The sequence below is a fragment of the Syngnathoides biaculeatus genome, chromosome 8 (assembly GCF_019802595.1).
Source record: "Syngnathoides biaculeatus isolate LvHL_M chromosome 8, ASM1980259v1, whole genome shotgun sequence".
NCBI classification, from domain to species: domain Eukaryota; kingdom Metazoa; phylum Chordata; class Actinopteri; order Syngnathiformes; family Syngnathidae; genus Syngnathoides; species Syngnathoides biaculeatus.
Window position 1 is genome coordinate 2,372,606 of NC_084647.1, and position 16,617 is coordinate 2,389,222.

At 40.1% G+C, this 16,617-nt stretch overlaps 1 protein-coding gene and 1 long non-coding RNA gene across 4 annotated transcripts in view; one reads left to right on the forward strand and one right to left on the reverse strand.

Moving 5' to 3' along the window:
* Positions 1-16,617, forward strand: part of LOC133505400 (uncharacterized) — a 66,882-nt gene that overhangs the window by 22,961 nt on the left and 27,304 nt on the right. The gene's annotated exons all lie outside the window — the stretch shown is intronic.
* The window catches only part of epha4l (eph receptor A4, like), a 60,853-nt gene continuing 55,575 nt past the window's right edge, over positions 11,340-16,617 (reverse strand). For both annotated transcript variants that reach the window (XM_061828598.1, XM_061828600.1), the window contains exons 17-18: positions 13,774-14,910; positions 11,340-12,707 (exon numbers count right to left, since the gene is read on the reverse strand). In XM_061828598.1, coding sequence (XP_061684582.1) covers positions 14,796-14,910 — 115 coding nt within the window. In that variant the 3' untranslated portion in view covers positions 11,340-12,707; positions 13,774-14,795. The remainder of the gene's footprint in view (positions 12,708-13,773; positions 14,911-16,617) is intronic.

A 16,617-nucleotide genomic window follows, 5' to 3' on the forward strand; every position in this document is an offset into this window, starting at 1 on the left:
CTTGGTTAGGCATTTCCTTCACACTACATTTATCCTTGAGATCTCCCCTGTACCGCTTTCCTCTATTGTTAACCGGCCTCTCCTGGACCGTTGGGTTATTGGTATTATTTATATTCAGGTAAAACCGTTTTTTGACCTGCCCCTCCTTCGGTATTTGTCCCCAGAGTTTTGCAGGTTTGAACTCTATCCTTGAACTATTGGTGTGTTTAACCAAATCCTCTAAAATCCATATTTCTTCAGGTACAGATTTTGCTGTAATGGTGTTGTGAAATGGATAGTGATGAATACTTTGACTGGCACCAGAATAATACTTGCCACCACTGGATGTGAATGATATTGGTAAAATGTGGCAGTATGCGCAAGACAATCAAGTACCCTTGAAGTATATGGACCAGTGTGTAAATATACGTTATACCCTTAAGGATGAGTAACGATGTTCTTCCTCTATCTCACTCTCTGTCGCCTTCAGAGTTGTTTTCTTTTGCTACATTTAAACACCTTGTACAGCAGAGAGAGTCCCCATGGTTCAGTGGTTAGAGCACTGGTTTGCTAAACTAGGGGTTCTGGGTTCGTATCCCACTGGGGCCTCCACTCCCAGAGAAAGGTTGCGTCCGGTGTAAAAAGTGTGCCAAACATATATATGGGTTCATCTGACATGACATGATATCCTGCGGTGACCCAGAAAGGGACAAGCTGAAAGAAACACACATACAGCATGCGTTACAGCCTTAAATCTAATTTTGAACTTGCTGTCATGGGCTTGGGCATTCCCTTGCTTCCTGACCTTTCCCTTGTCTGTGCTAATTACTCCATGCATATATACATCGTGTCCCATTCTGTTTGTGTCCAGTTGATTCTACCTTGTTGTCACATTTCATCGTTCCTTGTTCCACATCCTTGACTCATAATAATCTTGACTCTACCTTGACCTTTTTGTATCACGATTTGGATTCTGTTGCCTTTTGGACTGCTTGCTTGTGTACGGACCTTCTCGAACTGTACCTCGTGTTCTGGAGTCGTGCATTTGGATCCTATCCAGTGTTCTTCCCTTGATGCTTGCTTTCTTGAGAAAGGTGTTCAATTCTTGCCATCTTGGATTGTCAGTTCTGAAATAGGCACAGAGTTCTGCTGATCTTGTGAGCTTTTCTAGCTACTCAAAACTGTTGTCCCTTCTGGGATCACTGTGGTCATGGCAAAGGTGCTCCTCAAGCGCCTTGTTTCTTACAGCTCTGCTGTTGTTTTATGCCTGTTTGAATAACATTTCAATCATTTGAAGTGGTATTCATAGAACTGTAAGTCATAAACAAGTTTAAAGTCTCTTAAACACAACCCCCCACCCCACTCTGTCTGGTGGTCATTCAGGCCGCCACAAGTGAGGATCTTGGCTGAGTATTTCAGGTGGTCAGCTAGGACGCCAAGCACCAGGGTTCCACGATGTCCAGAAGGAGGGTCCCCAAAGTAGGAATCAAACAGAAGCAGGTGACAGCTGCGGAGGAGGTGGCAAGGGGTGGCAACTGCTGCTGGCCGAGAACCACAAAGGTGTGGTCGAGAGTCGGAGGCTTCTGCTACTGTTTGAGCACCAGTGAGGCTTAGTCGAGAGGTGGTGGCTGCTCCCCCTGCTGGTCGACCACTGCCGAGGCACCACTGACACACGGGCGAGTGGTGGACAGCACAGACCAGTTGCCTATGGAACAAGAGCACGTGATGGACATTGTGGGCTGGGCTCTGATGAAACATGAGCACGTGGTGGATGGAATGGGCCAAGCACTGGCGGAACAAGACAACGTGGTGGACGTAGCGGGTTGGGTACCAATGAGACATAACCACATAGTGGACGGGACGTGCCAGGCTCCACCGGAACAAGAGCATGTGCTGGATATTGTGGGCACCGATGGAACTTGAGCGTATGGTGGACAGCACAGGAAGAACGCTGCTTAAACAAGAGCACATGATGGATGCTGCAGGCTGGGTACTGCCGCTGCAGCAAGAGAAAGGGAGTGGCTGCTAGTGAGAAGCCGCTGAAACAGAAGTAACAAGCAGCGGTCGTACCTTGCGTGCCATTGCTTAAAGTAAAGAAAATTCTTCATCCCACTACTCTTGAAGTTCAGTGTTTATCGGGCCTGAGTCCGCTGGGTCCAGGCCAATTTGTTCTGTCACGAGTAAGGGACAAAGGGGTTGGAGCAAAATGCAGGAGTCCGAAGCAGTGACTTGATATCAAGAGTGGTCTTATTTGAGCCAGGGGTCATATACAGGTATGCATTTCAAAAAAGACAAAGTCAAAAAAAAACATGGAAAAAAGGAAAGGTCCAAAAACATGAAAAAAAGGTTGGATAACTACTGGGCAAAAAAAAAAATAGAATTGTATTGGCTATAGTGGCACAGAAACACTGGGTGTGACAATTAATACACAACAGAGGCTCATATGCTCACACACACTAATGCAGTCTAATGCAAAGAGCTGGCGACTAATAATACAACACACAATGCTTAAATTGTACATGGCATAATTAGCAACAATAAGTCGCAGGTTAGGTGCTGCTGTTGCATGCCGCTGCACACAAGGCAGTGGCCTGGCCATGCCCCTGACACTTGGGAAGGTTTACCAGCGTTCTTTTGTTTTCACCCTTTGTGGCAATTGGACTCTTTGGTCCGCTGAAGTAAAAAAAAAAAAAAACTTTAAAATTGGCTTTAAAAACTTTTTCACCTTGATAAATCTCCATTACTCTCATTTAAACTTGTTCATGAATGAATACAAGTATTTTGTCTTCATTTTTTAGTATCACTCTTTCAGCCAACCCGTATAAAGTTGAAAGCAATGGGAGAACTGCACTTTCATTATGAAAGATTTCCACTTTTGTCTGTATTGTGTGATTTGCTGAGGTTTTTAAAATGTTGATGGATGTGGAAATTTAAAAAATTAAAAAAGTATTTCCAAATAAATTAATTCATTAAAGGTACATACAGTGTATATAGTCAATATACTGTGATCTATTAGTTGCAACTGTCAATGAAAACCCCAATTAAAAAAAAAATGTTAAAATTGCACTAATATCTATGATATTTGAGACCGGTGATCATTGCTCATATGATTCACAAGATTTGCAACATCATAATAATCAATAAATAAGATACACCCCCCCCCAAAAAAAAAAAAAAAAAAAAAAAACTTGGCCGAACAATGCCCACATGCTGGACGGGACGCCGAGACGGGCTGGTTCTTGCCCATAGACCATAAGTTTTACACACCTGATTCATAGCTTATAAGGACACAGATATACACGTTTGGCCAAATTAAGATAAAATTGGTGTAATTGTGGCCCACTAACTAAAATTAGTTTGACACACGTGATCTACAGGGACCTGTGCCAGGTCACAACATATTTTAGGAAGATGAGGCCTGCACCTACTTTACACAGATACAACTCACCCAATGTCTTTATATGGACACATGCAAAAGTTAACATGTATACAGTTATCACTTCCAAAGACTTTCTTCTGCATAATGTTATACCTACAAACACACACACACACACACACGCACACGCACGCACACGCACACACACATACATACTGCATACAATATATATACTGAATATAGCGAGAGAGAGAGAGAGAGAGAGAGAGAGAGAGAGAGATCGATAGCTACAGTATGAACACATTTTTCAGCATCTCTGTAGAGCTAGTGCACGTAACATCTCTGTTTTCACGGCTCCATATTACCGGCCAAACAGAGCTGCTTGACATTGTGGGAGGCATTGAACTGGAGCAGAATATTCACAATGCCCGAGACCTGCCCAACGAAATGCACACGCCTGTGTAGCAATCAGTTCATTTCAGGTTGGAATTATACTTCTCAATTGCAAATAACCAAGAAGTATTATTATATTATATAAAGTTGACTCATTTGAGAACAATGCATATTAAAATAAATAAAAACGTCAGTTGCAGAGAGGTTTATGGAGGTTAACATGTGGCCACAATACGCTTCCGTGTACGGAGGAGACGACTCCCTGTCCAAATTTTTTTTTTCCGTGTCTTTGTTAATGAATGTGAGTTTGTGTAAAAGCAGGGGTCATTTATTGAAATATTGGTATTTGTATTGAAAAAATGAGACGTGTATAGAGATCTCAAATTATCAAGAAGTATTTAGACTGTCAAATTGACTCATTTGAGAACAATGCATATTTAAAAAATAAACCATTTGTCACAGTGAGGTTTACTGAGGTAAGCGTGTAGGACCAATACGCTTCCGTGTACCGAGGCTATTCTTTTCCAGTCATAGTTAATGAATGCTAGTTTGTGTAAAACCAGGGGACATTTATTTAAATATTGGTATTTGTATTGAAAAAAAATCTGAGAGAGTCCATCACTCTGTGGAATTATTCCTGATGAAGAACAGGCCCAGCAAGGATGTATATGGATGTGTCCAGACTTTTATACGCTTTCAAACTCTTCCATGTAAATCTTGATGACTTATTCACTAGATACATGTGTATATCCAGTTGTCCAAGACAAGCGGAAGCGGGTTAACAGTCCACTTTCTTATCGGCCAAAACATCGACTTAAATATGGGTCCTCTGTGCCAAGTGTCTATATTTTTTTCCACGTGCCTTCGTTTCTTATCACCTTTTAAATGTTTAACGGTGTTGGACAAAACTCTGGTTGTCGTGCTATAAGACATATTTTAGTTTAGTCTCAACGGAATTAACTTGCATCAATGCTTTGTTTGACCGGCAATATGTGATGTCACGTGATTTTATGACATAGGTGCACAAGCTGTATAAGGGGCTAAGAAAAAGACCAAATGAAAGCATCAATGGGAAGTAGCTGGATTAACCCTAACACTGAATAATGTAATTGAGTCTACAACTATTAAAGCTCAAGTGTCATCCCTATAAACATTCTAAAATAGATATTGTCATGAAAGGGTGCTGCTTTGGGGGGGTGTTTACAGACACCGCAGTACTGAGCAACACAGTCGAACTGGGGCACTTTATGCACGCACGCAGCTGAGTTCTTCAGAGCCGCTCCCGTCCGCAAAGCCCGACGAGCAGCCTTCGCAGAGGCAGTGTCCACCGAACGCGGCGCCTCAGCCGGTGTGGCTGATTTTCGATGGATGGAGCCAAGCCGTGCTGCTTTTAGGGGGATGTTCAAAGCCGCCGCAGTACTTGTTGAACACCGTCAAGCCAGGGCGCATTACTGCCTACCTATCATTTGGAACCCACGAAGCTCTCGTCCTCTGCACCCGTGCAATCCATGTTTCATAACGAACCGGGTCTCTTGCAAACTTATGAAGGCTAAATCCATTCTCCCGAGTGTTCAAGCAATGTCCAGCAATGTAATGAGCTGGCATTTTGACTAACACGAAGGAACAACGACCTACCTCCCGGAGGTAAAACTAATGGAAACAAACGAGTCCACTTGGGGGCGGCGCTGTCCTTTACGTCACTTCCTGCTTCTTCTCGAAAAGAAATCCCTTGAGAGGATTTTCATGGCGGGAGTTACAAAAAGCTGTGTACAACATATGAAATCATGTTTTGTTGTGAAAAAAAATGCATGGTCCCGTATTGGCTGACGTGTTTTCATTAATAACATACTAAAAACCATCCATTTCATGACACTTGACCTTTAAATTCACCCTGTGTCTTGTCTACATGTAATACTCCAGAAGGAACCATGCATCAATTATCCAACCACCTAATAGTCAGTCAATCATTCTTTATGGCTGGTGTCTTAAGACAAAAGTTACATACATGCATATGATTTATTGACATAAATATGATATGGTATTTGTAAGCACAAATGAACCCAAACCATCAGATATTGTCGTCTTTGGTATCTGTCCATGTTTAAAGTTCCTACAGGTAATTTCTCCCAATCTCCTGCTAATAGGCTTCGACATTTACCCAAGCTGACGTGTTTTTCTGAATATGTAAGTTGATAAATGCATATAAAGAGGAATGAAAAGAGGAAATGGTATTACAAAAATATACTTGAAAATAAATTCAATTAAAATAAAATTCTAAATTATATCCAGTCTAAAAAATTTTACCTTAAATTTGCCTTTAAAAATGTCCACACTTGCTGCTCTCAGATCTACAGCAAGGCTGAGCCACAGGCATGGAGCATAATAATAAAAGTCTGTTTGGCCACAATTATTATTATTTGTCTAACTTTATATGTCAATTAGAGACCACTGATTTAACCAGTGCAAAGACTTGAGAATATTATTTGCTGTATATAATTGGTGTAACAACCTCCTGAGAAACATGCTTACTGTCATAAGAAAAGAGGAATGTGTGGAATGTGTAAAATCCCTCAGTGAAGAGGTGGTTGAGGAGGAGAGAGTATGGTCGAAAACAGCCAGTAATATGAAATGGGAAGCAGAAGCTTTCCTTTGAGTGGCAACCCAGCGTGAAGGGATTTATTTTCTCCATTGAGAACTGGAGATCAACTGGAGACAGCTGGCTGTCAGTGAACTAAACAAACAAAAGCAAAAATGAATTCTGACATGGTGCAGCGAAAAAATGCAGTTAAGTCAGGAATGAGTGAAAACTATGAAGACTGTCTAAGGCACAATTTTCATAATGATAAAAGGTGTTTGGAAACAACACCGTTTTAGAGGGTATACCTCCTTTAAAGGAAAAAATTGTCATGGTCTTGCTGGTCGATGCGGTTCATGCCCCGTTCCAGCACTCCCGTATCTCTGATCATATTCCCGTGTGTACCGACCTCTGCTTGTTCTCCGACTGGTACCCCATAAACCTGACTCCTTTGACACTTCTGCCTTTGTTGATCGATCTCCCATGTACCGACTCCTGGCTGCACGCGGACCTGCTCTCCACGCCCGACGTCCTGACTACCGCTGCTGCACCTGACTGCCTGCCCGATCCCTGACCTTGGAATAATAAACGTTTTTCCAGAATTACCTCTGCGTCTCCCGACTCCTGCATTTGGGTCCTACCTCCGTTTCGATGGGTCGTGACAAAATTATACATTTTTGAAACACTTATAACACAATTACCAGGGGTTCTAATATCTCTGACAAAATAATTTTTTGGTCAAAATACCTAAAGGAACAAGATATATCTTATTTAAAAAATCCTTAGCATTTAGTCCTGTTGAAATTACACTTTCATGCAATTCAGCCAGCTCTCATCCCACCCCGCACACTTTAGGACGAATGACGAATGATCCTGTTTTTTTATAGTTGACACATCTGGTCCTTCTAGTAGTAGTTGAATATGATTGATTACAAAGGAATAACATGTGGCACGATGGGGCATTTGTTGAGTGTTGGCCTCACTGTTCTGAGGACCAGGGTTTTGAATCCTGGCCTCACCTGTGTGGAGTGTACATGTCCTCCCCAACTCTGCGTGGGTTTTCTCCGGGCACTCAGGTTTCTTCCCACATCCCAAAACATGCATTCATTGGAGACTCTAAATTGCCCCTAAATATGATTGTGAGTACGACTGTTGTCTGTCTCCATGTGCGCTTCGGTTGGCTGGAAATCAGCTCAGGGTGTACCCTGCCTCCTGCCCGTTGACAGCTGGGATAGGCTCCAACACTCACGTCATGTGGAAAAGTGGCTCAGAAAATGGATGGATGGATAGATAGATGGATAGATGGATGAAGGAATAATAAAAGGATGTAATGGGAGATCTGGGAGAACAGCAGACATTTTTTTTCCGCTCAGTTTATGACTCTGCACCTTATAAAACATATCTTGTTCCAAATATTTGAGGGTCTTAAACATCTGTCTAAAGGTCAAGAACACAAAACTGAGAAAAAGACAGGAATTGGTTGCCAAACTATGCGATTATGGCTGAGCACCCAAACACTCAATGACTATCCCAGCTGCTTGTCTGTTAATATACCATCTATTGTTTGCAGGACATCTAAATTGGTCTGTTTAAGCTCCAGGCTACAGACACCAAACCAACCCCACCAGGAGTCTTAAAATAAAAATGTTTTCACTTCACCCCACCTGCTCTTTGTGAGAACCGCTTCTCTCCAGGAGCATAATCCTTCCTCGAGTGTTTCCCTGTTGGAATAACGCAGAGCTTTATCAGTCCCGCCAGACTAATCTCACCTCCAGGCTGAAGAGTGCCAGCGGGGGGGCCTTTTCCCAAATGAAGGCCATGAGAGGTCCCCTACACGACCACTCAATTGCTCCTCATCCAGATCCCCTGGCCACACTCTCAGCTGCACCTGATACACTGACCTATAACCTTGCTAGTCATAAACGTACAAAAAACAAAACAAAAAAAAAAAAACAGACAAACATGTTAATCTTTAAAGAAAGTATTCACAAGTCTCCAAGGATCTTGGGCTGATTGCTTAGGCTCCATCATTTCTAAAGAAAAAGTATTTGGGCTATGTGGATTGGCTTTCATGGTGGCAAGATTGTTAATCAACCCACTCAACCACCATCAATGAGTCTTCCTCCCCCACCATTTCGGGACAGCTGCTTGATGAAGGTCTAGTAGGCTATCAGCTCAAGCAGAACCCTGATTATCCCAGGGAACGATAAGTTGAAAATCCCCCGATAATGACATGACAGAGATGGACAGACTGACAGATATGTACAATATATATAGAAATTCCAAGGTACACTTGGAAAAGATAAACTAAAATAAACTTGGAGACAATAATTTTTAAGAATTCAGAAAACTTGGAAGATTGATATATTGTTCTGCTTTATTTTATGTATTTATCACAGCACCAACTGTCATTTGCTGATCTGAAATGGTGAAAAAAGGACAGAAGATTAAAGACGAGAGCTGGTTAATGTCGCTGAGAGGGTTAGGCTCAGTGATTTTCTGTTGAGCACAACTTTTGCTTTCAGTATAAGACTGAAAAAGTCTTCTGGGAAGGGCTCAGAGTAGAGCTGTTGCTCCTCCGCATTGAGAGGAGCCAGATGAGGTAGCTGTAGCATCTGATTCGCTTCCTTGTTAAGGTGTTCCAGGCATGTCTAACAAGAAGGAGACGCCAGGGTTACTGCCCCCACAGCCAATATCAAATAAGTGGAACAAAATGGATGGATGGCTTGCAGTCAAAAATGTGATCCATGTTCACAACTGCAAAATAAATAAACCATTTACAGTAAGTGCTAAATGTTGCTAATAGCATGTTTGCAAGGATCCAAAGACTTTTTGTCCTACCAGATGAAAATGGTAGGACTGTCCTGTCACCTCATCTCTGTTTGTATGATATTTAAAAGCAACCTTTGGTATAACAAAGTAGCTGTGCAGTCAATATACACTTTGGTAGACCACTGTTATTAGTTATTCATGTTTTGTTTCAGGAAAGGTGGAAACCACAGAAGTGTGACTTTCACAAAATATTTGAATCCATTTTTGCCCATACAGAACTACATGGGCTTTGTAACTGGAGGATTATCGTTTTAGTGCTTTTGTTTCCTGACTTCTGCCGAGGTGCCCTTGAGTCAGGCACAGAAATATTGTAAGTTGTTTTACCAGGTTTTAATTATTTTTTGTGTGTAGACAACCAGCAGAAAATATATTTTCGTGTCCAGTTTAGATTAAAAGGTATTGTGAAAATTCCTGATGAGAAAGCAAAGCAAATCTATTCTTGGTTTGTCTTATCTGTTTCAGTTTATTGGAATGTATGACAGTCTGCGTGGAGTTTCTGACTGTACTGTAAATTTTGAGCACTCAATACAGCGCTGTAATAATCTTGTTGCAAAAACAGGTGTTAACTGTATTTATTTGTAGCATCACAAATCGACCTTGCTGAACTTGCTTCCTTATTCCTATTCAAGGGCTCTTCGCTCTTTGGGTTATAACGCCCACAGCTATCTTGGATCCTCCCCCCTTGCAATAAAGGATTGTAGTGCTGATCCGAGTTCTTCACCTATACATGACCTCATTGACTGAGCCTCTCTCCACTGGCTAAATGATTGATACTAGCCTTTGCTAACTAGCGTCCGGAGCCAAAGAGAAGCAAGGCTGGCTGGTCAGTGGGTTTCATCATGTTTGTGTGTGCATAAACAATCTGCACAGGAAACACTAAAATGCTGGAATAAAGCATGTGTGCGCGTGTGTGTGTATGTGCATGAATTGCATGTATGTACATTATATATCTCAGACACCATAATGACCATGAACTGTCCTGATTTTACTGGACCCCAAATACATTTAATTTAGTCCGGAAATAACCTCTCCCCTTCCATTGTACCTGACCTTTGTCTAATAAATATCTCACTTGTTTTCCACATACAGTACTTGTATCTGTTATGTACCATATTGTACCAATTGTTCAGAAAAAAAGAGGTAACATATCTGTCACCACCTGGTAGTATTACAGTATTTGGACTCAGAGGAAGTTTGTCCTACACTGAATGTTCTTCTCTTTATAAAGGCCAGTCGGTTGGAACTTGTGGGTGGAGTGCATGATGCTGACCAGTACAGTTATTTTTTCTTTTTTAGAAAATACTGCCCTACCATGTTGCTCAAAATAAGGAACACATTTTGAACCTGATCTGACCAAGCAGTCATATTAATAGCTCCACATCATTCCATTTAACCTTGCCAAATCTCTGCAGTTAGAGATTTCCTGATAACTACCTCATTCTGGAAACTTCACAATAGTAATTTATGTGTGCCTTGTGCGGATGTTTTTGCAATAAATTTTTAAAACACAATTGGCTGGAAATCCAACTCAACTTATTTTTCTAAAACAGTCTTCTTCCACCACCCCCTCTCTCTGTCCTTGTTGTCAGGCTCTAACAGATCAAAGACCGCACAATCAATTGTTTATCCTTGTTGGAAATGAACACGGGAAGCAGATGTTATTCTGATTAAAGACACATCCACATGTAAATCAAAAATTGGCACTGGGTGCAAAATCTCAGCGACTACTGTCATAAAAAGATATTTGAACTTAGGAAACCATAGTTAAGAATGGTCACTTTTTTGTTGCAATGTTGGACATGAGTACAAGTAAACGCTAATAAACCGATTGCAGTTGTCGGTTGACCTGTATTTTTTTTCTTAGATAAGTCTTCCTCATTTGTCTATGAAGAAGACAGGTTTCAAACTCAAGGCCTGGGGGCATCACATCCTTTTATACTGCCTGCTAAAGCAGATGATCTACATATACATCACGTTTCCAGTAATAAGTCTTGCAATCGGTACCAAAATAGCCAAATGACTCAAACTTTTACTTTTTTTTTATCCCATCCAATTTTTTAAAATAAATGTACATTTTGTTCTTGACTTCTGATGTCAAAACTAGCTATTCATCACTTTGCTGTCTATAGATAATATGATGAGGTTTAACATTTATTGTCTACAGTTTCACAGTCACAGTGGCCTGCTAATGTGACCCATGACAAAAATAAAAGTCATCGCTGTAGAGAGGTAATTTTGTGTGTGTGTGTGTGTGTGTGTGTGTGCGTGAAAGAGATTAAGATTCAGTGGAGACATGGTTACTACTTTATTAAGTGCGCTTTGGCACCCCTTTATTTTCTTCACTTGAGGCTATTATTTTACAAACTAGATATAAAAGGACATAAATAAATGTCATAATTTACATGTACCTATATCTCCTTGACAAACAACAAAAATGTGATCATGTCAAAAAAAGAAGAACGAAAAAAATAATGTTAGATCTACATGACTCGATCTTATGGCATTGGAAGGTATACAATAACAAATATTAACTTTTGTGTTGTGTTACATTTTTGTTCATTTTCTGTTTTTTTAAAATCACCAGACATTGAAGTAGGCAAAAAAAATATATTTTACAGTACATTCTGGTTTCCTTCCTAACATGTCTTGCATATTTCCAAACAGGTCCTTTTAATTTTTATCACAATAACTCAAAAGTTACACATTGCCCAAAGGAACGATCCACAGCGGTGTATTAAGGACGGAGGTGTTTTTGTGACGTGTCCCTTTTATAAGTTAAAAACATTCAGATAAGTACAGTTTAAAGAGAAAAGGAACAGATCAAATGAAGTCTATTGGGTTATAACTACAGCTGTATGATGGGTTCTTGAATAAAATTGAAAAATAACAGTCTTCCCTTCTTTGACATCTTGTCCTATTACTCGTTTACTACATTTTCCTTGCATCACAAGCTTGACAACTCCAAAAATTAACCGAAAGGTTTTAGTCACACTTGTTACTGAGCCTGTATCGAATTGTAATCCATGAGTCAATGCCAAAGCACAAATGCATTTCTTTACAGAAAACTGTAACAGAGTTGAGCCCACAAAGACAGGAGCAACATATTGTACAGCATGTTTTCTTGAGCAAACAAATATATGTTGGTTTTTCACAGGCTCAACAGTGGCCTGTGAATGGACAGAGTAACTGATTTTTTTTTCAAGTACATAAACCACACACAACACTTGCATTTATTCACAAATTCAAACCAGACTCCTCTTATTTTACATGCAAAAAAAGAAGAAAACAATGGTTAAAAATTCTGAAACAAAAAAAAGCACATCCAAGAATCCACTGGAGTAGAACTTTCTAGATTATATTACATTCTTTTTTCAATGCTCTTAATCATTCAGATTACACCAGTACTGTACTGGAAGTCCATGGTGGGAAGAACCTCATATCAATATCAGGAGAGGCTGCAGTAAGAACAGAGAAGGATGAAAGACAATGAGGAGGGAATGGAATTCTGGAGGCGGCGAGTGGAGACGAGATCCTGAGGATGCACCACAGCAGCTGGGGAGCAAAGAGAGAGAGAGGCTTCATACGTTATTGCGTTTGAAAATCAATTATTTTTTTTAGACATGCACAGCTTCAGACCTCATCTCAAAGCAAAACTAGAGTATTCAGGTATTGCGAGTGGCCTAATTACTTTGGCGACATAGCAAGAGATCGATATGTTTGTTTATTGAAGTCTTTGAGTTGTAAAAGTTGGAAAATCTCAAGAAAATATTATTATCCATCCATCCATTTTCTTTGCCGCTTATCCTCATGAGGGTCGCGGGAAATGCTGGAACCTATCCCAGCTGTCAACGGGCAGGAGGAAGGGTACACCCTGAACTGGTTCCCAAAAAATCGCAGGGCACATTGAGACAAACAATCGCACTACAATTACACCTAGGGGCAATTTAGAGTGTCCAATTAATGTTGCATGTTTTTGGAATGTGGGAGGAAACCGGAGTGCCCAGAGGAAACCCACGCGGACACGGGGAGCACATGCAAACTCCACACAGGCGGATACGGGATTGAACTTGGGACCTCAGAACTGTGAGGCCAATGCTTTACCAGCTGATCCATCGTGGCGCCAAATGTTATTATATTGATGATTTTAACTTTAATAGTATATCTGATTACATCTTTAGATGAATCCTGCCAGTGGTTGAAAATGTCTTGTTAGTGTCAAAATTTAAAACATAACAGAAGTAAAATATGAACTATTCCTTAAATTTGGTTATTTGATCCTTTTATTTGGTACAAATTTAGTCTTATTATTTGGGTTCTGGGCAGTTCCTGTTAATAACGCAAATATATGAAGGTTAAAGTCTGGAGAAAATTATTTTCTTCTATTTTCCCTTCTCATCATTTTTTTGTCCTTGTGTATCCAGTCCACCATAGCATTTTGTTTTGCCAAGAAAGCAAATCATGTATTGTAATAAATAATAATGTTGCAATATTGCAAACACAGGGTTAGGGTTACAATACAATACAATATGGGCTGCAACAAAAATTAGATCATAAGGGGATATTAAATTATTACATTGCAATTACAACAAAGGGAAGGATACCAAATATCAATTCTCACCTTTATAACATCTTGAATAATCCTCAGTGGATGGTGATGATTGTGAGTCACTCAATATCCATATTGCATTTGTTGCATACATCCTTTTGATTAAATCCTGCCATATGGTCCTCTGACTTGCCACATGAACAAACCCACTTAAATCCAGGAAAAACAACTGTCCACTGAAGTTGGCGAAGGACGGTGAGAAAGTCCTGCAGAAAGATCTGGAGGCCGCCAGGGCTCCGATTCTGATAGATGGATGGGATGATCCACACAGTGTGTTTGTCAAAGGCGTGAGAGGACATATTCTGGGAAGACAGGGCATTTGCTCTGGAAGATCAAAAACATTCTCGGCAATGTCCTGAAGGCAACAACAAAAAAAATTTAAGAAAAGAAAAGTCCATGATAGAGGAGGAACATGGTACATCTCCTCGAAATGAGCACCCCCGGAATCCCATCTTTCTGACAAATCCAACACTGGGCTTCTCCGACAGCTGAGATCCTCAATTGTGTGTGTGGGCTATCAAACAGATCCAGCTGAGACAGAACAATCGCAGCGGGGGCAACGTGTGAGTCCCACGGAGACAATGCATGTACGATAAATACAGTCACGAGAAGAAAGAAGAGCCACACATCTGGATCATTCCACAACAAAAGACCAAAAGACAAACAAACAAAAAAACACTTTGCCCATGAGATTGACTAAATGTTTTTCATCTGTCTTGCTTTTCCTTTCAATCCAGTAAAGGCACTCCAGTTTGGCCTCTCGGAAGCACTTCCAGCTTCCATCCATACACAATTTTCTTCTCAGAAATAACAAAAAAAGGACAAAATAAAGGTCTGAATTTTAAAGCAAAAGTGCCATTGTCCCCACTTTTTGCTTCATCTTTTCTTTCAGACCAAATTTAAAGTGCACAGATGAGGTAAACTATTTCTTCATAGTTTGTCTTCTTTCAAAATTACTCTTTTTTTGTATTTTTTTTTCTTTTCATAGGAAATGAAGTCATTTTGCTCCCTTTTCCTTCTCAGTTTTGAATCTCTCAGACAGGAACCATTCTGCCTTGCAACTGTTGCATCTGGGAGAGCATTCCCTGGACACTGGTCAGGATCTTGCTCTGGTGCGCTGCAGAGGAGATTCCAATGCGGGTCAGGTCCCTGCAAGAAGAGGAAGCACACAGTTAGGACTAAGAACCCACAATAACAAAAACAAAGACTGATGATCCACATAATGACTTTTTCAGGTTTCCATTAGTCTGACAGTCAAATTGCCGAATAAGGACTTCAGATGCCGTCACCAAAGTCCCAATCCTGTCCTTTTAAGAGATTAAATGCATAATTGGAATAACAGAGTCTAATTTCATAAATTAATTCCACACACGTGATTAAAGGAGTGTCTTACACAAATACTTGTGTGACATAGATAGATGTGTGCGTGTGTGAGTGTTTTTTTATTCTGTTTGTGTGTGTGTGCGTGCACTTGCATGTGTGTGTATTATTAAGAGTTCAACTTACACTCAAGGTCACATCTTAGACCTGGTCAGCTCTGGGAACGTTGAAATTCTATCAATTGACTTTAAGGATATGGCTATTTCTGACCATTTTTTACATTTTTTTGATATTCAGATTCTTCCAAAAGTTCTGACAACCTCTATGTCTATTAAGAAAAGGTACAGAAATGAGAGTACTGCCACTAAATTAACGGCAGCTGTAACTGTGCCACGAACTGTGAATGCTGAAAAAACTGATGAACTTTTGAACAATTTCATCTGGAACATCTCCAATGTCATGAAAGCTGTTGTTCCTGTTAAAACTAAGACCATCTCAAGGTTACCTAGAAAACTGTGAAGGAGCACAATTATAGTCAAGAACTACAGTGTAAAGTGTAACAAAGCAGAAAGCAAGTGGAAAAAAACTACAACTAACCCTATGAAAATAAATAAAAAAAAAAAAAATAAATACCTGGACTCACTATCTTTAAAAACCGAAGACCAAGGCCAAAACATGGTGTTCTAATTTTGACCTGACTTCCAACAGTCATGAAATCAATCACAAAAACTGCCTTATACCATCTAAAGATCACATCTAGAGCGAAGGGTTCTAAATTTCAATGTCAAGGAGACCAGGAAAAGCTCATCCATGCATTTATCTCAAGGAGACTTGACTATTGTAATGATCTTCTGACTGAACTCCCCCAAAAGAACATTTAACACCTACATTTCATTGAGAATGCTTTAGCTTGGGTTCTGACCAGAACAAAGATGTCAGAGCATACAACTAAAATTCTCTTTACCATGGCTTCCAGGCATCTTTAGAATAGATTTGAAAAATCTGTTACTGGACTATAAATCACTAAGCGGTTTAGGTCCTGAATACATGAAAGAAATGCTTATGGAATACAAACTCAGTAGGCCTCTGAGATCGACAGACTCGGGTCAAATAGTGGAGTGCATAGTCCAAAGCAAACATGGTGAAGCAGAATTTAGCTATTATACTGCAAAAAAAAAATGGAATAAGTTGCCAAAATAGCTGACGTCAGCTTCAAGTGTGAATCTTTTCAAATCCTGGTTAAAAACTCTTCTTTTTTTCCTCGTGCGTTTTAGAGTATTTACATTTTTGAATGGTATTTCTTGTACTGTACACTGTTTAAATTGTACATTTTCCCCCTGCTTTAAATGTTTTATTTATTTGTACTTCAATGCTTTTAATCATGTAAATCACTTTGAGTTACCTTGTGTATGAATGGTGCTATACAAGTACGAATAAATTTGCTTAGCTTTGCATAATACACATAAGAATATAAAATCCCATCCTATCACTAGCCAACCCAAACACATGACGGTATATTGTGTTGGGCCTAGCACT